The 20,974-nt window shown below is 33.0% G+C and overlaps 1 protein-coding gene across 9 annotated transcripts in view; it reads left to right on the top strand.

Annotated features, from left to right (window-relative positions):
• The window catches only part of LOC106457958 (diacylglycerol kinase eta-like), a 148,835-nt gene that overhangs the window by 74,390 nt on the left and 53,471 nt on the right, over positions 1-20,974 (top strand). For 5 of the 9 annotated variants that reach the window (XM_022384053.1, XM_022384055.1, XM_022384052.1 and 2 more), the window contains 8 exons: positions 6,680-6,760; positions 8,821-8,925; positions 12,361-12,490; positions 13,136-13,242; positions 16,233-16,361; positions 17,798-18,060; positions 18,969-19,077; positions 20,406-20,545. In XM_022384053.1, the coding sequence (XP_022239761.1) occupies positions 6,680-6,760; positions 8,821-8,925; positions 12,361-12,490; positions 13,136-13,242; positions 16,233-16,361; positions 17,798-18,060; positions 18,969-19,077; positions 20,406-20,545 (1,064 nt within the window). Of the gene's footprint in view, positions 1-1,909; positions 1,917-6,679; positions 6,761-8,219; positions 8,280-8,820; positions 8,926-12,360; positions 12,491-13,135; positions 13,243-16,232; positions 16,362-17,797; positions 18,061-18,968; positions 19,078-20,405; positions 20,546-20,974 lie in introns of those variants that run through there. The other 4 variants (XM_022384059.1, XM_022384060.1, XM_022384061.1 and 1 more) reach the window with 3 other exon arrangements.

The following is a 20,974-nucleotide window of genomic DNA, read 5'->3' as shown; positions in this document are numbered from 1 at the left end:
TTATTTATTGCTCAGCTATAAAAATACTGCCTAGTTATAAAAGTATTACCAAGTTATGATCGGTGAGGTAGTTTCCGAGATCCGAGTTTTGTACGTATACATCGCAAGCTCCATTATAATAAGAATATCACTGGATATATATTACTGACCCGCCTCTTCATGTCTAATAGCAACGCCTATAATTACGTTGATAATTTGGTAATGGTGTGTTATTTTAGAAACGTTATAATTAAATACAAATGTTAACATGAACATCATCTATTGTTAGTTATTTTGCAATAATTCTTCTAACCATAAATTATCCCAGCTTCACCGGTTATATTTTGGGGGAAAAACACAATTAACAGAAAATTTGATCAGATAAAATTTTATTCTCAATCATAAATGCAGATGAGCCCTCTGTAATAAACTTAGCCTCATGTCTATGATGAGTGAAGTTCATCGTTTAATGTTGGCGTGGTCTTTGAGATATTGCCTCCAAAAATCTTTTTAGGTCGTTATGACAAAGTTTGTACAGTGATTTCAAAAGGAGATAATATTAGTCTTGTGTGTTGTGTGTTTAATTTTTATATTTTTAACTTTGCAGCCAATCAAGTGCTGAGATCATCGTTATACATCTTACGCCTTAGCTTATTAACCTTTATATTTTAATACGTGTTAAAAAAAAAAGATGGATGGTTAATAAATTCCTTATAAAGACACGTAAAAACATTTGGAATATTTCATATAGTGAATATGTATTCATATGCATTTATACAAATTATTCAAATATGTACTTAATTTTCGTACTTCCATGCTATAAAATATGTTTCATAATACTTTGAAAAATTTCTGACGTCAATCAAAGAGATGTGTATTTTGTTTTAACTGACTCATCTTTAATTTATCAACTAAGCTGCGAATGGTGTATAGTTTAGAATACCTGCCAATCTAAATATCGTGTTTGCTTGACACTAGATTTTAGTATATTTGTTGCCGAGTCAAACGCTACTACTACAAGGATGGTAAATTTTACTGAGCCGCCCATTCAAGTTAAACTTGGAATGGCCCAGAGGTTGGCGTAGCGGCTGTTTATCGGTAGGTCAATGGTTTGAGCCGCGATATGCAGTGAACGCTCTGCATACTTTTACCTGGGGTGTCGTCATAACTATGACAGGGCATCTCGCACTTCGGTAATAGTAGCTGTATAGGTGGTAGATGCTACTGACTGATTCCTAACACCTTCCTCATCTGGTTAGTTGTTCAAAATTAGGGACGGCTGTGTCTGAACCTTGCCATTTTAGCCCACGCGTTGCATAAGGTGCCGTTCAAGTTGTATGGATAAAAAAATACCGCTTAAATGTTATGCTTGAAATGTTAAATATTTAGTTGATTTGTCTAACCAATAAATAATTTGGAGGTACAGTGCTTAATATATATATATATCCATTCAAGCTCCACATTAAGATACTAGAACTTGTATTATAGGGTGGGCCAAAAGTATAGTTTTTTTCAGCTGTTTCAGATTAACGTACGGGTATGTCTAAACAATATATAAGCACGGCTCACAGCCTGACAAACGCTAAACAAGTTTTGTGCTACAAATAAAGTGTTATCCGCACACAAGAGATATAGGTGAAATAACGAACTTATGGACAACATTGTATATCTTCTAATCCAAGAATCAGGATTTAAGTATATCTGTCCGCCAGAAACATGTGAGACAACAGATTTTATATTCCTACTGTTTGCTTCTTCCAAACAAGACGTAACGATAAAAGCTTTCAACAACAGTCGAAAAGAATAACAGACGTGTGATTCTAACCACGTTTTACGGCTGCTGCCTTAAACAAATACTACACGAGGTCGATACTGAAGGCAGCTGCACTGAACAAGAAGTGATGCAGAAGCTAGAATAGTTTCCACTATATCAAAATGTATACTTTCCATTGCGTATTTGTTATCGTAAATCAATTAGTGTCATGAACATTTCCGTTTATTCTATTGATATACTATACAAACGTTTTTGTAGAAACGATATGCAGAATTTTGATGAAATATACTATGTAAGAGACGTTAAGAAAGTGATATAAGATGTCATTGAATATTTCACCTTTCGGGTGTCTGCATTTCTAATTCCACGATAATGGGCTTTGAAAATGCTATTTATTCTTTAGTAAGTTGAACGTATTTTTCTTTAAAATCTGGCGTTTCAACAAACTTAATTAATTTCCTCTACTTTATTTATCTAGTTAATATAGCATATTTGTAAGATCTATAAACAATAAATTAATCAAGCTTTAGGGAACAGTCCAAAGCAGCTGGGTCCCTACTTTAACTTTCCAGTGCTTATACTATTATTACACTTGTGTGTTGAAGGGTATCTAATAAATAAGCCAAAATTCCTCAGCCGTTTTAGATGACACTTTAAAATAAATAATTTTTACAAAGGAAAAGTTTAAGTAAGATAAATGATTCTTATTTCGTGTTATGAAGTTTAGAAAATATTAAGTAGCCAGGCTTATGTTTATGGAAATTTTAGGATGCAGTAAATGATCAGACTAATGTGTTTGTAAACTTGAGATTCTGATTATGTTAAGACTGATTAAAATGGGATTGAACTTCTATTGCTTATAATGATTCGTAGAACCCATGAGTGAAAGCAATGGAAGGAACTTTAGTATGTCAATCACACTTCATCTGCAATATCCAGTGCCGACGAGGCCTTTCGCTTCTCCCAATACCAGGGCTTATCAGACCGACTGGTTTGAAGATTAAAGCATCATTTTGCTGAACATGCTGCAGATGATAAATGAAAATATACAAAAAATGCATAGAACTTGTTAACAGGCTGAGCACAAACTGCAACCCTGATGGATAACGAATCATACTCTTGGCCATTACAGCATACTCTTGAAATATAACCACTGAACTTTAAAACAACCATCTGAGTATAACGGCTAAGTCAGCTACCACTGATTAAAATTATTTTGGTTATGTGAGGAAGAGTAACATACCTCACTTGGCAAGTAAATATTTTTAGGTGATTCTTTCTAGATAACAGCATTTACTGGATGGTGGAGAGAGGAATATTTGATTCAGTGAAGTACAGATGTAAAAAAAATAAAATTATTTAAAAAGTGACTATATTTATTCTCTTCAGCAAATGTATGAAGTTTGTGGATAAAAGAGAAAAATGAGAGATATGTCATTTAAAAAGATGTCACTCACATTCTTGTGTGTGTGTGTATCCAATTTTGGGTGGGATCACATTTTTATGTGATAACAGCATGGATTTTATATAGCATAGATTCCATTAGATACCCTAAAATATTTTATTCAATTGTGGCGTATTCGCTGAGAAATACAATTTGTAGTTGGTACGCTGATGTCAACAGAGGATTAAGATGTATCCAGTGTTCAGGTTCATCCCAAAGATATTCCTGAGATAGGGTGATTCTGTTGGGAAAGGAAGATGACTGATGTAATCTATGTGCTTTCTGAATTAATTTTCGGACATCATAAATGCAGTGGATTGTATACAATTGAACCCTGAGTAATGTTGACACAAAGTTGAACATATGTTGCAATTTACAAGCCTATCTTCTTTCTCATGGTCATAAGTTTACCTAATAACAGGTACATTTCGTTTTTGATTACAATTGCTGAAAGACTGATGATGGATGTCTTTAAACAGCTGGTCAAATGAATGGTCTGTGATAACTATGTTCATGCCAGATGGGCAGCTATTATCATATTACTTTGAAAGTTGAATAGATACCTGGTTTTTTCTGATCGTATTGCAAACTAGTATGATATGGTAATATCTCTGCATTGATCTGATGCATCTAATATGATTATATGCGATATTAATTCACACTGTATTTGTAAACTTCCTTGTCCACGAACTCCTTCCACAGTTTTGAAGCTAGCATGATCAAACTTGGCAGTTAGACTGTGGGTGACTTGAGGGTGTTCTTGTGTATGTGGTGTGGCTAAAATACACCAAGAGGGCCATACAGGCATGATGAAGTAGGTTTTGCAAATTTTTTGTGCCCCCCCCCCTCCTCCTATTGAGTTCTTCGGAGTACCATTTTTGAAACTGTGCTCATACCCCAACTTTTTTCTCAGATATGGACCCTCTTGGGGTAGTTATAGAAGTAATTTTGGATAATGGAGAAGCTTGAATGGTATTATCGGCAACAGTTTTACTGACTAAGCTTTCTGTGGCAGTTGAACGAAAACAAAGTACGACAGTTTTAAAATATTTAAACTGCTATTTTTGGTAAAAAAAATTAGTCAACTCAATTTGATCTCCGCTTGAGAGAAGCCATACGAAAACTAAACATAGACTGATATCGTAACTTCCCGTATGTAGTAATAGTCAAACGTAGTTGGACAAATTATGACATCTAGTAGCCTTAATTAGTTTTTACGACATTTGGTACGATATCCTTTGTTAAATATTCTGTAATCGTAATTATTTTATTACCTGTTGAACTGACATTTATATCGTGTAGGAAGATAAAATTAACTACTGTTATTTTACCTGTACAGTAAACAGGCGCCATGTTGAAACTAGTAGGTGAATGTTTGTTTTAGAGTAAAGACACTTTGGGCTATCTGCTGTATCCACCGCGGGGGAATCGAACCCCGGATTAAAGCGTTGTAAGTCCGTAAACTTACCGCTCTCCCACCGAGGGGAACACTAGGTGAATGAAACATTAATGTTCAAGTTTGACTGGCTTCGAGTATTGACGCAAGAAAATCGGATTTTACGATTTTCTTGCATTGAGAAAATTATGACAATGGTGATTTTGAAAGATTGACAGCAAAGAGTTGATATTGGGATGTTTGGGCACATGTAGAAGTAGGTTTTACACCAGGCCTTTTTTTTACTTTTTTATATTTTTAAAACTACAACAGCCAGCTTCAACCTATTACTGTATTTAGCGACTGTAAATTACCAACCACATTCTGCTAAACAATAACTCAGTTAGTTTGTTTGTTTGAACTGTTAAATGTATAATTATTTTAACCCTAAAATTGTGAGTTGATCTTGCATTATTTTGGTGGCAAATTTGAACACGAGAACAATTCAATATAATAATTTCTTGTATAAAACTGCATAAGTTTAGGGTTCGATCTCTTGTTTTAAAAAAATGCAGTGAATCTTCCAAAATGTCATTTTGGTTTCGATGAAAAGTCTTCCTAAAGCAAGGCCGTTTTTCTCGGGCCATTATTCTATTTTGACTTTGATTTGTGCTGTAAGAATGGTTTTTCGACATGTAGGACACCGCACAATTAGTTAAAAAAAAAATAGATTTTCGTCAGCTATTTCTTATGACTTTCGTTGGTTGAGATCTGATCAATTTTATCTCAAGTCTTTCCTTCCAATCACTGATTGATCTGAGACAATGAAAGTGATTACAACGAGAACAAAGTATGTTATACTTACTGATTTTTGTGTTTCTCAGATTTCTTGTTTTTCGATAGGATTCTAACGTTTTTGGATATTTCTTTCTTCAACAGGAACCACATTGTGACTATACCACTAACGTTTGCATTTCATGTAAACTTAATACCTTGCAACTGAGATTATGGTAAACATGACTCTCGGGCATTATTCCAGTGTATATTGACTAATTTAGCACTGAAAACAGGTTTTCTATAGGCAAATAACTTTTCAAAAGGCAATGGATACCAAACTCTTGATAGAAACAAAGGAAAACTTATTTTCAAATGAAGATTTCGTTATAAGAGGTGAACCGATGGTGTATTGTTCGAATACTATAATACTAAAATTATCGTTAAAAGGCAGTTTTTGTGCTTTGTATCGTTTGTCGGATATGGAAATACCCAAAACAGACACTATTTTTGTATGTTCAACTTTATTAGTGATTTCAAGAATGCTCTTTTTTGAAACACGGGTTGTGCCCCCCCATTGGCACAGCAGTATGTCTGCGAACTTATACCGCTAGAAGCCGGGTTTCGATAACCGTGGTGGGCAGAGCGCAGATAGCCCATTGTGTAGCTTTGTGCTTAACTACAAACAAACACTTGGGTTTCAAAGTTTATTGAACATTTTTTTAGTTGTTATAACTGTTGAATTGTCATTTACAAACCACGCTAGTTCTAGTTGTGACAAACTGGTTAAAAAACCACTTTCTTAGCAAGTTGCCTGTTGCTATGTTATTAAGCAAAACGATATACAATGGGCTACTTGTGCTGTTCCCACCGCTGGGATTGGAAAACCTCGAATTTTAGCTTGTGCTGTGCCCACCGCTGGGATGGAAAACCCCGAATTTTAGCGTTATAAGCTTCAAGATTACCGCTGAGCCACCGGAGAAGGGCATTAAGTTTGTTATGGCAAAGCTACTAAAGTGTACTAATTTTGCGTAACCAGTTTATTGTGAAGCGAGTTCAATAGTTATCCAGGTGTTAGAGGTTATAAGGGGCATTGATTGCCTTTTATTTCATATTCCGTACAGCAAGGTTAAAAAACAAAACAAAAGACCTACTAACTCTTATAGATGCACAAATCATGGAATCATTAGAACTTTGTACCTTATAGGTCAGGTAGGCCGAAAAGGAACAGCTAGCCATAATTATATTGAAAATAATAAAAATGGTTTTAAGATTTGCCTGTAATATATATATATATATATATATTGTTAAAATATAATTATTATTTTTTCAGTCGGTCATTTTTGAGGAGGTCGACTTGACAGACTTGAGCATAGCTGAATGTAGTACAAAAAATGTAAACCACAGTTTTCAGGTCAGTGAACTCCTATTTTGACGGGTAAATGTTATATGATTTATGTACTACTACATATTTTATGATTACTATCAGTATTTTTGTTGTTGTTTTTTTAGGCCCGGCATGGTCAGGTGGTTATGGCGCTCGACTCGCAAACTGAGGGTCGCGAGTTCGAATCCCCGTCCCACCAAACATACTCACCCTTTCAGCCGTGTGGGCGTTATAATGTGGCGGTTAATCCCACTATTCGCTGGTAAAAGAGTAGCCCAAGAGTTGGCGGTGGGTGGTGATGACTAGATGCCTTCCCTGTAGTCTTACACTGCTAAATTAGGGGCGGCTGGCGCAGACAGTATTTTTTTCTATAAATCGTGTCCCCAGCAATTAATCGTTGTGAATCATTTTTGGACAAATACTTTTAGTTTTAACACACATTCTGTGAATCAGAGAGAGATTTTCGGTGGGTTGGTTCCCATACCAAACATTCTGGTACTTTCCTTTTTAAATTGTGAATAACTGTTTGAACTTCTTGCGATATTTGGAATCTAGATTGTCCACCAGCGTGGCATAATTCGCACAGATTTTTAGGCTATGAGGGAATAAAACCCATGCTCCTATCAAATCTAATAGATAAAAAATGGTAGTGGTCACATGTATTGTGCAATACAAGGTCGGGTTCCTCAGTTCTATTAAGTCGTTTTCTCCGCGGTTTTCTTGAGTCCTGTTGTCAGAGGTGACCGAGAAAGACTCAACAAAGTTTACTTGCTGTTATAAGGCGGCACCTGTCTGATGTTAACACTTGTATTGTTTTGTGCAAGAGAAATACACTTCGGCCAACTCCGCCACTTCATAGCCGAACTCTTTTGAGAGGCGATTCCTTTTGGCAGTAAAGTTTTTTTTTTTTTCAGGTTAACAGACTGAGCCCTTTAATAGAGTACTTTTTTTTTTAACTTGAATACCGGAAATCGTGACACCCCTCTGTAGCCCGCTCAGTTCGGTCTCATCGACTAGCATATTGGGTGTCAGTTATGCTTTTAGTTTATTTATATTCTTATTTTAGTCATGTTGCTACTTTTGACGGATAATACTTTTTTATCACTCGCTAAGTTTTTTTCTTTATTTTATCGTAGGTTGTATCTAGTTTGGGAATTCGCAAGATTTAAAGAGATTATTGCAAGTTTAAAGTGTTTACTTAAAACCGAGCCTCACTTACCATTATTTATTGTTATGAGGTGCTTGAATCACGCTGAATCACATCTTACGAGTGCTTGCAGCAACATTGGAAAATACTATAAAAAATATCGTCTTCTAGAGCATTTGGTCTTATTCATGGACACACTGTTCCGCGAATTTATTTTTTGTTTAATACATCATTCAAATTAATGATGTAGATTTGGTTTATTGTTTTTCATGTGTCAGAAGTATGATCTTTAAATTACTGTCATCACCAATGTTAATAAGGCCCTGTATTTTTCATAAGGATTGGGTCTCTGGATTTGATCTCCCGAGGGAATGTTGTACTGGAAAAAGAGGATATGTGGTACGTTGTGTTAGCATCTAGGGTGTTGATAAATGAAAGTATTTTATGGCATCTAGGGTGTTGATAAATGAAAGTATTTTATGGCATCTAGGGTGTTGATAAATGAAAGTATTTTATGGCATCTAGGGTGTTGATAAATGAAAGTATTTTATGGCATCTAACCGTGTAGATTTATCAGAAACTTGCGGATAGGTATTACGGTCAGATAGAGTTGTTTCCGTCATCATTCATAAGATACATTAACTTGGAATGACATATATATGGGTATATGTAACAGCACTTAGTATTCTTAAAATTAATAAACATGAAATTGAGTAAAGGGAAAAACTGACTTTGTATTCTAGTTAGATATAATCCTGTCTCGGTTCGAAGTATAAGTTTTATTATTGGACGTAGCTTACATTTGCAGATATAACGTTTTTGTTTGTGTTTATTTATTTTTGACGTTTATCCTTTTCTTTGATTGATTAAAAATGGAAATGAATACGAAACACTTTATATCGTATTTTATTTTATCCCTTTTTTTAACCTCCTTTCACAGTTGATAACTCCGTTTCGTCGACTTATCCTGTGTGCCGACTCACGGAAAGAGATGGAAGCATGGATATCGGCCCTGAAAAGCGTCGGGAACAAGAACTTTTACGAGGTAAGAAACGTCTACTGATTTTCCCACCACGACAGAATTAACTCAGTACGGATTTAAGGAGAACCCTTCCTCCGAAGTTTTATGGTATATTATTGGTGATAATCGCATCTTATAACACTTGCCTAAGAATTATGCCCATTTCTTTTTATATTACCTCGCGTTGTCAGTAAAACGTTCTGAAGGAACGTTATGATGCTGGATGAAGGCTTTATCACCCAGAAGCTTTTTAGATACAGTACTAAGTTATTAGGATCAATAGTGTAAGTAGTGGTGTTTTTCGACGATCACTCGTACGTTACAATCAATTACTCAGTTACAGTTAGCCTTTTTAGACAAAAAATAAATACGTGTTTTTGTTGTTACCATAATCTTTAGTTACTGTTTAATCTAAAGTTACTGTTATTTCGTTATTCTATTTGGAACTTTTGGGTAAAGAACTTGTGAAGTGATTGTCTGTTTTCCCGATACATTTTAATGGCTTTTCATAACAAATATTTTTTTCATTTTACTCACTGAACTATATAAGCCATGCTGAAAATTATAAACCTGTTCATATTTCTAAGCCCCCCAGTGACACAGCGGCATGTCTGCGGATTTACAACGCTAGAAGCCGGGTCTCGATACCCGTGGTGGGCAGAGCACAGACAGTCCATTGTGTAGCTTTTTGCTTAACTACAAACATATTTTTAAGGGTTAGCCAACGCTGTTAGATAATTTTTATGTTTAAAAGATTGTTTAATTACAAAGAAGAAAAATGAATCTCGGAGATTTTAAATAGAACAGATACAAATATGAAATACACATCTGCGTTATCCTAAAAAATAAGTAAATCAAAATCTACGTTATGGACTAGCCAAAACACACTAGTACTAATTTTGAAACGATAAGTTTTGAAACGATTTAGTTTGGTGATATTATCTGATATTGTACTTTTTAATTTTAAATAGATATATATGTGTGTTGTCTCGGCGACAGCATGTGCGGCTATGGGGGTGGGAGGGGGCATTTTTTGAAACAGGTAACGAAATCAGTTAACTCGTATTCTCTATTATTACACGTCAATATACATTACTTAGTAAACTATAGGACAGCGCATTAATATGACACATTCACAACGAATGTAGTTTTCCCAGATTATTTTAAAATTATTGATGATATTATTAAAAAATTAGAAACATTTACGTCTGAACTATGTATTATCATTCTTACATTTAACTTTAATTGTATTTTATTTCAATTTTTGATTTGTATATGCCCTAGTATTTTTGTGTCAATTTGAAATCTGAAACCTAGGGAGGCACAGGATCTAAACTGGACAGGCAAAGCCTCCTAAGCCCCTACCTCGATGGCGACGACCATTTATATATATATAAAACGAAAGCCAATAACTGTTTGTTTTTAAGCTTAAAGCTACACAATGAACTATCTTCGCTGTGCCTACTAAAGGGTTATACCCCGAATTTTAGTGTTAAAAGCTTTCAAGCTTACAGTGTTTCTATTTCTATAATATGATATTGTCAATACCTTGTTTGTCCAAATACATATACAAATTTCTCTCATTTTTATATTTATAGTTTTCGAATGTTATATTTCTCGTTCTAATAAGGAAGAAAGATCTTCAGAAGCACCCAGATTATCGGGTTTCTTACTTCAGAAGCTGAGTACGTTAAATTAAGTTGATTCTGGTGCCTCACCACGTCCATGTCGCTATTATATCCGGCTATGCGCTATCTGACAGTCGTGCACTTTGACTATAGCCCTGCAGCGTTATTTCCATTGCAGACGACTCCATCATAAGGATTTCGTATCTTAAGCATTCCTCTTCTCCCTAAAATTTCAGTAATATATCTAATATACGAAGACGATGGTTTCCCAGCGTTCGTTTCAACAGTCAAATCGCACAAAATCCATAGACGCTGTGTCTGACGACTTGATCAGTACGTCTATAAAATAACATGAATGCCCATTTCATTCTGCAGTTGCTTAAGGTATGCAACAGTGGAACATATATTTAGTGGAAACAATTTATGTATACATGACTTGTGTCACTTTTTTTCAGACAGAGACCTTTCTTGATTATGTTGGGTACTGTTGCCTGGGGTATTGAACTTTGCGTACGTGAATTCTCACCTGTTACAAGACGCCGCACTTTACCTACCATAGCTGTGGTACGACTTATTGCGGGTCTCTTTTTGGATGGCCTTAGTACCTCAAGTTGATCCAATCAACTCAAAATCCCCAATATCAATACGCCTTTATGATCCAAGTGTATGAATATTTTGTATCTGAAAGTACTGTTAACATCCTTCCAAAAAAACGATCAGTTTATGGTGACACAACACTACTTACGTAAAGCCAAAGAATGTCAGTTGTAGTTCTTATGCATTCCAATCCACCACAACTTTATATCGGTTGTGGTTCTCACGTGACTTGCTGATTTTCCTATTCAAAATCGTTTTATTATAACATGCTAAATTTTGTGTATAACACCTTTAATTCTACAATTTTTTAATTGCATTTAATTTACAATTTAATTCCATTTTTTATTTTTGTGTATGTGCCATCCAATGGAAACGTAATTTATAAATTAAAAACTGGTTATTTTATTACATTTATAAATATTTAAAAAGTATTAAGATGCGGTGATTTATTGTATTTTGGTTTTATAGATGTACTTGTACTTATAATATTATTACAGTTATTTTAGTTAGTATATGACTATCTGCCAAATTTCTCATTGTGTTGAATCGCTTTTACATCTATAGTTGTTTGACAACATTTGCAATGGTGAACCAACAAGTTTTTAAATTGTTTGTAGTAGCTACCACGAGACGGCTTCTGAGGATATATTGTTTGAGACAGAATTTCATAGTTAATCATTTAGCATATACCCAAGTTATGTTATAATCACGCTTAAATTTTGACAATGCAACTGGCTTAAACAAAATTATGTAATTAAATGATTGATTTGTTATGAAAAAAGAAAATGGCACACGTGGCGCCATCTGTTTTTGATTTGAAAACACTGAAGATTAAGTGTAAACTCTAATAATACATATCTGATTATAAGAACATTTGAAAAAGGTATCATCTATTTTCACTGTAAAATGTAAACACAAATGTTATGACCCTCATTACATAACTAATTTTCACAAGATCTGTGTTTTAAAGATATTTTATGTTTTTAAATTTTCTGAGCAACATTAATTTGTTATTTTCAGTATCTTTGGTTCCATGGTGTAACTTACAGCCTAAAATCTGAATGTGGATTTTGAAATTTCAAGTTGTATAACACTGTGCACAGATAATTCACATTATTTATATAGATTAAAATTTAACTGAGATATTATAATAATTGGTTCAACAATATTTTTTCTTTTAATTACTGTAAATTTAATTTCATTAAAAATAATGTATATATATATATATATCCAGGGAGCTGAAAATCCTGATTTTATGTCTGGACAACATCATTGGTTTGTTACTTCCCATGGTAGACCAACCTACTGTAACTTCTGTAGAGAGGCTCTCTCTGGAGTGACATCTCGTGGGTTATCTTGTGAAGGTAAAAAACATTGATTATTATTCAGAGAAATCACATAAGGAAAGTGATGCTTATCTATATCCTTAGCTTCTTTCTTCATTCAGAATTAAGCAGATAATAATTTTGCAAATGTATTGTAAATTAAACAGTTTATTTCCTGCTGACTTTATATGGTTAGTATCCTCTTTGTGGGTATAATCAACAGTGTGTTTTTATAAAATAGAGCCTTCTCTCTCTAATGATTGTTGTTAAACCCTTAAAATAAATTGAATAGATGGTTTCATCAAACTTATTTACACTTTTTACTGTCCATAATTTGCACATCACTTTTTTAATATATTTTACTGTATGCCTGCTAATGAATATATATAATATTTCTTGTAAATTACTGTCTGTAGAATGAGTTTAGATAAAGAATGTTTTGGCATTACCTCAGTGAAATATTGGACACCTATTACAGTTTTTGCTGTGTCTTGTATTTCATTTTACAATGTGTAATCAACATGTTTATTAATATTTGTTTTGTGCAGTAAGTTGGTTAGATTATGTGGTGGTATTTTCCTGATGAGATTTTAATACATCAATGACTTGTTGATTTTTTGAATAATTTGGATAAAGCTTTGAATGAAATTACTAAAATTAGTTTCTTTAATATTTCACTTGTAGTTTGCAAGTTTAAAGTACACAAGAAGTGTGCCATCAAAGCCCTTAATAATTGCAAATGGACAACTTTATCTACAATGGGAAAAGATATAATTGAGGATGAAGATATGGTTTGTATATCTCCATCTATTTATTTGTTTGAATTATAATATAAAAATCTTCAGGTACAAAATAAATAGCATAAAAAAAGTTCATCCAGTTTCTTGTTTATGAACTTCATATTATTGGTATATTTTAATTATTGTAATATTATTATTATTAAAAATTATTTTCATTCCTGTATAATTTTTTATTCCAATACTGTTGTTTTTTTTAAATTGTTAAAACATTTTTCAAACATTATTTTGTGAACATGAAGATTTATTGATTTCTCTAGTAATAAGAAACTCTAGTACATAACTTAGATTTTTAGATATCAGTAATATGCATTCTCAAGCAAACCCTGTCAATTTTAGAATTTAGATAAGTTTCATTAGTTCTAGCAGTATAAACTTTCAGAATTTAGATAAGTTTCTTTGGTTATAGCAATGTCAACTTTCAGAATTTAGCTACATTTCTTTGGTTGTAGTTATGTGAAGCTTTAATACAGAGGTTGGCACTTTCAATTCTTTTTTTTTATTCCTTTAGTAATATGAAATTCCATTTCAGAACTTGTCTGCTTCAAAACTTAGTTTTACATATTTGATTTCAATAATATGTGACTTTAGGACAGATATTTTCAGTTTTGGAACTTAGCTCTTTTTCTTTGATTGTTTATTTCAAAATGTACATTTCTTTTCGTCAAGTAAAGAAGGTAGTGATTTACAAAATGAATTAATATGTTTTCTATGTAAGATAATAATAATAATTAGTGAAATAGTTTTTAAATTCTGTAAATCATACACTACTCTATAAAAGGAAATCTTATATTTCATTTTTTATGTTGATTTAGTCCTCTCTTTTTTAATTTATTTAATACTTCAGTAAAGTTTCAGGTTATTATGGACGTTTTACCTCATGTTAGAGTTATTCTTATGCTGTGTGAACATGTTTTCACATCTAGCTCATAAGGGTTGGAGAGGTAAATCTTCAAAGATATTTGTTAATTCCAGATAAGTTTAGCTCCTTCGTATGTGTGGATACATTCTTTCTCTTTATGATTTTAAAATATCTTTGTTCTTTCATATGATGGCTATGATAGTGTTAGTGAGCATTATATATTTATTTTCCAAATTATCATCAGAGTATATTGGTGAATTATACAGAGTTTTTAATTTTAAAGATTGTTTATAACTTAGTAACAATTGTACATATGAATTAATGCCATTTTCTTTGCTGTGAGTAATGAGAAGACCCCTGTACGTGGAGTAAGGATCCAAACACTGGCTTATTAATGAATAACACTTGATAGAGAGACATTCTGAACATTCTTGACTTGGGGATGAGGCTCTAAGCCAAAAAAAAAGTTTTTGATCATAGTATTTTATCATTTAGAACTGGAAGTCATGAGTGATTCTGCAACTAATTCATATTTGGTGTTTGGATCACTGTTGAATAAAATGTAATTTTTTCCAATTAATTTTTTAAACCCAAGAACTAACACCTTAAAACCATTTATGTTGAATCAAAGATTTTAAGAATTTTTTAACTGTGCTCATATATCTGATTGTTTTTTTGATAATGGTTGAGTTCTGTTCATTGTGATCAGACATTGTGGTGTTTGTTCATTCAAGACATAACACCCATATAAAATGTTAGAATAAGCAGTTGACAGTAATTTACTTCATTCCAAGTATCCAGAAACTCCTTGGCTTAAGGAGAACCTAATTTTGCTTGTTTTCCTCTTTTTTTCCAAAACATTTCTATTTATCTGTCATGCATTTTTCGTTGATAGTGGACATGATGCACAATGATTGAAGAGCTGTTTTTCTCTTTAGAACTAGAAGATATAATTCTAGGAATGGATCAGGTGATAAGATCTTTGAAACCAATGAGACTGCATGAAGAAACATAAAATGAGAACATATTTTTGTATTATACGAAGGTTGAGTTCATTATATTAACATAATTTTGGAGACTTACCACATTGTTACAATCCATTTTGCCTCATCCTGTATGCTTTACCTGATGGCTGTACATTTTGACAATAGCCCTGCTGAGTAGGTTACATTGCAAAACATTCTGCCATAAGGTTTTCATGTCAAAAGTACACCACTACTCTGTGCATGTTTTCCATCCAGTGTATGAGAGTGATGATTTAGACCTACAACAAGTTGTACCCCAGCTGTGGTAAGTAAAGCATGGCATCTTGTAACAGGTGAGAATCCACAAACACAAAAGTCATGTGCCATAAGCAATAGTATGCTATACAATCAAAAGGGATCTCTGTCTGAGAGAGAGAGAGACACAAGTCATGTGTACACAAGCTGCTTCTTAAACATATCCATTCAAACATCACAAACCTCAAGCAGCTGGAGAAATATTCATGGTATTCAGTACAAAGACATATTGGTCAAGTTTCCAGACCCAGTGCTGCCTATGAATTTCTGTGTGATCAGATTGTTACAACAGGTACTGATTTTTCTGGATGGTCATGGGATCCCAGGTTAATCCATGTTCTTTTGATTTCCAATATGATTAAGTACAAGGGATGTCCCCCCATCTTGGAAATTCTGAATCTCCAAAACTGGAAAAATTTGAGTAGAGACAGACATCTGCCAATCTGAGAGGGAAGTCAAGTTATAATGTTTTGGACAGACTAACATAGCATTAGAAAATAACATCTATCTAGTGTTCTTTTATATATAAGGTATTTTTTTTCACTAATGAAAGGGTGTGTTAGCATATTATATTTTGCCACTAATAAATGTTTGAATTTTGCTTTTATACACTTTTACATTATACTCTGTTTTTTACATTAATATTGAAAAATAATACTTCATTTCACGACATATTTTATAATTTAGCGTTGCTTCTTTGATATCAGTGATATGGATTTTAAATATATGAACTCCTTTTTAGGCCTTGTCTATTTCAAAACTTCTGATTCTTTGATGTTACTTCAATGAAACTAGTAGAGTACTTGTTTATTTGAGTTCTTAGTCATTTTTGTTTATTTCAGAACTTAGCAATGCCTCATCAGTGGCTGGAAGGGAATCTTCCTGTTAGTGCCAAATGTAGTGTCTGCGATAAAACATGTGGAAGTGTGCTAAGATTGCAAGACTGGAGATGCCTTTGGTGTCGAGCCATGGTAAGTTTCTTAATTTATATTTTTTGCAACACTGAAAATTTCTTTGTTTTGGGCCATGGTTCCTAGTGCTCTGTGGTGTTCTACTACTAGACTGTAGAAATCTTTATTAAAAACCATTCATACACTGGTGTTACCATATTGGAGATGTTTTTGATCTCTTTCAATAGTTAGTATTTTGTTTTAATGCTTTTACCAAACAGGAGAATGTTTTTTGTTGCATAGCCTTGCTACGTATTAGTTGAAGACATTCTAAGTGTGGTACCCTGGTTTTGTTATCACTCTTAAAATGTTCTGGTCTTATTCTACCTTAGCATTCTTACAAGACAAGAGACATATTTGATGTGAAACCTTACTGCAAATTTGTGCCTTGATCTTCTCACAAGAATGGAGATGTTTTGGGTCTCGCGTCTTCATGTTCTTACCATAGAGGAAATGTCTTTTATATGAAACTGTGACACTATTGTAATTGTATCAAAAATAATTTGAAGTATGGACCTTGATTGGCTTACCATACTAGAATATTTTCAGTTTCATGCCTTGATGGGTATTATAATTTTATGTTTTTAGTACACCAGAGTAACCTTTATTGTCAAAAAATATTAAATATTCTACAGATATTCTTATCAGACTTGAAAAATCTAGGCTGTTAAGAAATAATGAGTATTGTGATATAAAATGTTCTTGAAAGACTGCAGTTGTTTTTGAATTTTTAGCATACAAAAAAATCTTTTTTGTTTCAACCCGTAGGATGTTTATCATAGAATAGTGTAATATATCACATGCCATTTGTCAAATGACTTGGTAACTTTACTTGGTGGCTGTATTTATGCTCAGTAGCTTAAACTACAAGTTTGGGAGCTATCATATTTACAGTTAAGATAATTAAGAATTTTACCTAGTGACAGTAGTCATGTTCGCTCTTTTCAGCTACCAGCCAGTATTACTAACTCCTCTACCTACTGAATGTATTTGTGAATATTATCTAAATACAGATAACACATTATTAATGTCCATTATGTAGAGCTACCAGTCAACAATTAAAAGTTTTATGGTAATGCTTCTATTGAGCTTCAGTGTCTTCAGCTATCGATCAACAGATTTAAAGAATTACTGACTGACTGAGTTTGTGCCATATAAGAGAACTAAACTCTTAATATAATAACTGGGTTTATGTTCATTTTCCAGTCAGTAAAGCCTTAATATTTATCTTATGAATATTTTCTGTTTAGCAATCTCAATAATCAGACAAGAAGTTTAAATCTTTACCCTAAAAATTGTATTTATTTTAATTATTATCTAATTTTATTAATTTTAATCCATAACTACTTTTTATTTATGCCTCATCCCCTAGTTATTGTATGTAATATATATTGCAGATGCAGTTATCTGAATTAGTATTTAATTATTTACCAGTTTTTCACTGTATCTGTTAACAGGTCCACTCAGCCTGCAAAGCTTCATTTCCTAAACGTTGTCCACTAGGAATCTGTCATGTTTCTGTTGTTCCTCCTATTGCCTTGCACAGTATTGGTACTGATGATGCTTGGGAAGCTACAAGGCCAGTTGGATGTAGTCCACTTTTAGTATTTGTTAATTCTAAATCAGGTGACAACCAGGGAGTAAAGTTCTTGCGACGTTTCAAACAGCTCCTAAACCCTGCTCAAGTGTTTGATCTAATGAATACAGGACCAGGACTTGGGTAAGCATTTTATTTGTTGATTAACTCGATGTCTTATGTATCAATGTAAGATTATAATGCGAGTATTTGGCTGAATTTTAGTTTGATTAATAACATGGCATTTGTTCTGTAAAAGTACTACATACCTTACCCTCTTATAGTGTGTATGTTTTGTAGTTAAAGAGTGATGAAATTTTCTTAAGTTCTGCTCTAAAAACCTACTAAATCTGGGTAAAGTCATGTGCTACATTCAACATGAGTTATTAATTTCTATAGTGGGTCTGATCACGAAGCTATTGGATACTTGTATTGTGTCCTACTTTAGCTTGTGTATGGAGGATTGCTTTGCAACTGTCATATGTCACTGATTCTTGTGATTAATTTTTCTGATTGGTCAGCTATGTAGAGAGTGGGAATCATGAATGCATTTTCAGGTAGCTTTTTTTTGTCTTCATAGAGAGCAGATTCTTTTCTTACCTGAAGGAGTCAAGACCTTATGTTGAATTTTCATCCATGTTTTAACCTTCAAATACAGTTTATTCTACTTTTCAACTAAATCTATCAAATGTAATAGCCCTTTTTACCTGCACAATCAGCCATTTTTCTGTTTTTCTTCAAAAAAACTTAGGTTCAATTTTTGCTTCAGCTTCTCATTAAGTCTTGTCTCTTTCATTTCACCACTACAAATCACTACACTTTTCCTTCTGCATACGAGGTCCTGAAATCTCTAGTTGTTGCAGAGATCAGGTTACTGTTTCCTTGAAATTACCATGGTTATCCTGCTATATATCTACTTAAATTCCTTGGACATTCAAAGAAATTGTTGATAATATCACATGATCTAAAATGTTGTGCTTTTGAACTGTAGGGTATTAAGTTTGAGAAGATATAGAATTTTGATCAAGATAATTTGTTTAATGGTTTTATAGGCTCCGAATGTTCCAAGCATTTCATCCCTTTAGAGTGTTGGTGTGTGCTGGTGATGGAAGTGTGAGCTGGGTGTTAACAGAAATAGATAAGCTAAATCTACATAATCAGGTAAAATATAACGTAGTAAATTCACTGTTCCAGAGTACTGTATTTCTAGCTCTGTGAGTTAATTTATATATTAATAATCTATAAATCATTATTTAACAAAAATCTGTATGTATATGTTTCCTCTTATAACTGGCAAACCTCTGAACTGATTGTAACCAAACCTGGCATGTTCCTTTAAGGCCTCCTGAGGAGTGATATAGGAAGTCCAATGTTCAGAGCTGCCCCAACCTTTCCTCCCATGTTACCACCTGGGAGCTTCTAGGCCTCTCTTGTGTGTTGTGTCAAATTATACTGGAAAACAATGGATTGATTGTTACCAAGCCTGGGGAGTAAGATGGGGGTTGGCATTTGGATCTGACCCTTCTATGTCATTCCCACTCGGCCTGTATCCTCCCCTGCATTTAATAAGAACATCAGCTAGAAGGGAATAAAATTCAAGTTTATGAAAAGTTGATTTTTCAATAGAATTTTTAATTTGTATGTGTTATTACTTGATTACACACACACATATACATAATTTACATTATTTGATAGCATTTACCTTCCCAAAACTGCACATTTAGCTTTTTACAATCAAAACACTGGATTGTAAATAAATTCTGTTTCATTTAGTTTATTTTTTGAAACAAGTAACAATTGTTTTTGTTTATGGTGACAAACAACTCAAATACATTTTGTTGAAGCTAATAGGAAGTTTATTGTGATACAAGAATTCAAGATTACAGCTGAATTTAACTGGAATGCTTATAGAGATACTGATTTTTTTATCATTACACTGTTGTATTGAATAAAGATTTTCAATACTTTAAATAGTACAGAGGATGTGGCCTTATGTAAGAGTAAAAAAAAATTACAGTTTCAGTACAAAGTGACAACTTGGGTTTACATAGAAAATTTTTATAAATAGACTCAGGCAATTAGCCAGCTTTTAAGCCCCTAGTTTCAAACCTATGTTTAGACTGAAACTAACTTAATGGTTCTGGTGTTATACACATAAATAAAAAAATAATAGCAAGCAAGCATATTTTATGTGCTTGTAATTAAATCTTTCACTCAAAATCGTGGTAACTCCACTAATTTAGCAGATTACATTTTCTCAAGATGTTCTTTATCTTTATTCAAGAAATAACTGGTTTCAATCAGAGCACAATTTTATAAAGAACTTTGAAAGTTTATTGCTGTTAATTTCACTTACACTTATATATTTAAATATTACTTGTATATCAATTGAAAGTACTGATATTAATAAAAATTGTGAAATTAGTGAGAAAAGTACATTATTTTTTAAAATTCATTGAACATATTTATGTTTTATTTTCTGTGAATAGTGCCAACTTGGTGTTTTACCTTTGGGAACAGGAAATGATCTGGCACGTGTTTTAGGTTGGGGTTCAGTGTGTGATGATGACACCCAGCTCCCCCAACAGTTAGAAAAATATGAACTAGCAACAACTAGACTTTTAGACAGGTTAGAGTTTTTATAATTTGATACTACTAATAAAAAAATATTCCACTTTATGATTTTATTTTTCCTAAATAGTATGGTACTACATACTATCCAAACATATTAAGTGTTATTAGTTATATGAATTTGACTTGTTTTGTACCAAGATCATGGTATAGATGATTGTGTAAAACTGTTACCCCTGTTATTCGAGACTAAATACAATATTATAAAGGTTAAATGCTGTGTGGTATGATTTTACTGTTTGTTTTCTGTTTTATAACCAAGTCCATACAAAATTTTAAGTGTTGTTATTTATATGGAACTAATATGCCATGTGCTTCATGGTTATAGAAAATTCAGATATGTTTGTTGTTAATATTCCTAAATAATTGCTTTAAGCAAATGGTAAGCAGAACAGGCTTTTTAAGTGAATATTAACTTTACATTATA

The sequence above is a fragment of the Limulus polyphemus genome, unplaced genomic scaffold (genome assembly GCF_000517525.1).
Source record: "Limulus polyphemus unplaced genomic scaffold, Limulus_polyphemus-2.1.2 Scaffold397, whole genome shotgun sequence".
Lineage (NCBI taxonomy): Eukaryota > Metazoa > Arthropoda > Merostomata > Xiphosura > Limulidae > Limulus > Limulus polyphemus.
The sequence above is the reverse complement of the archived record's forward strand: the minus strand, read 5'-3'. Positions and strand labels throughout refer to the sequence as shown.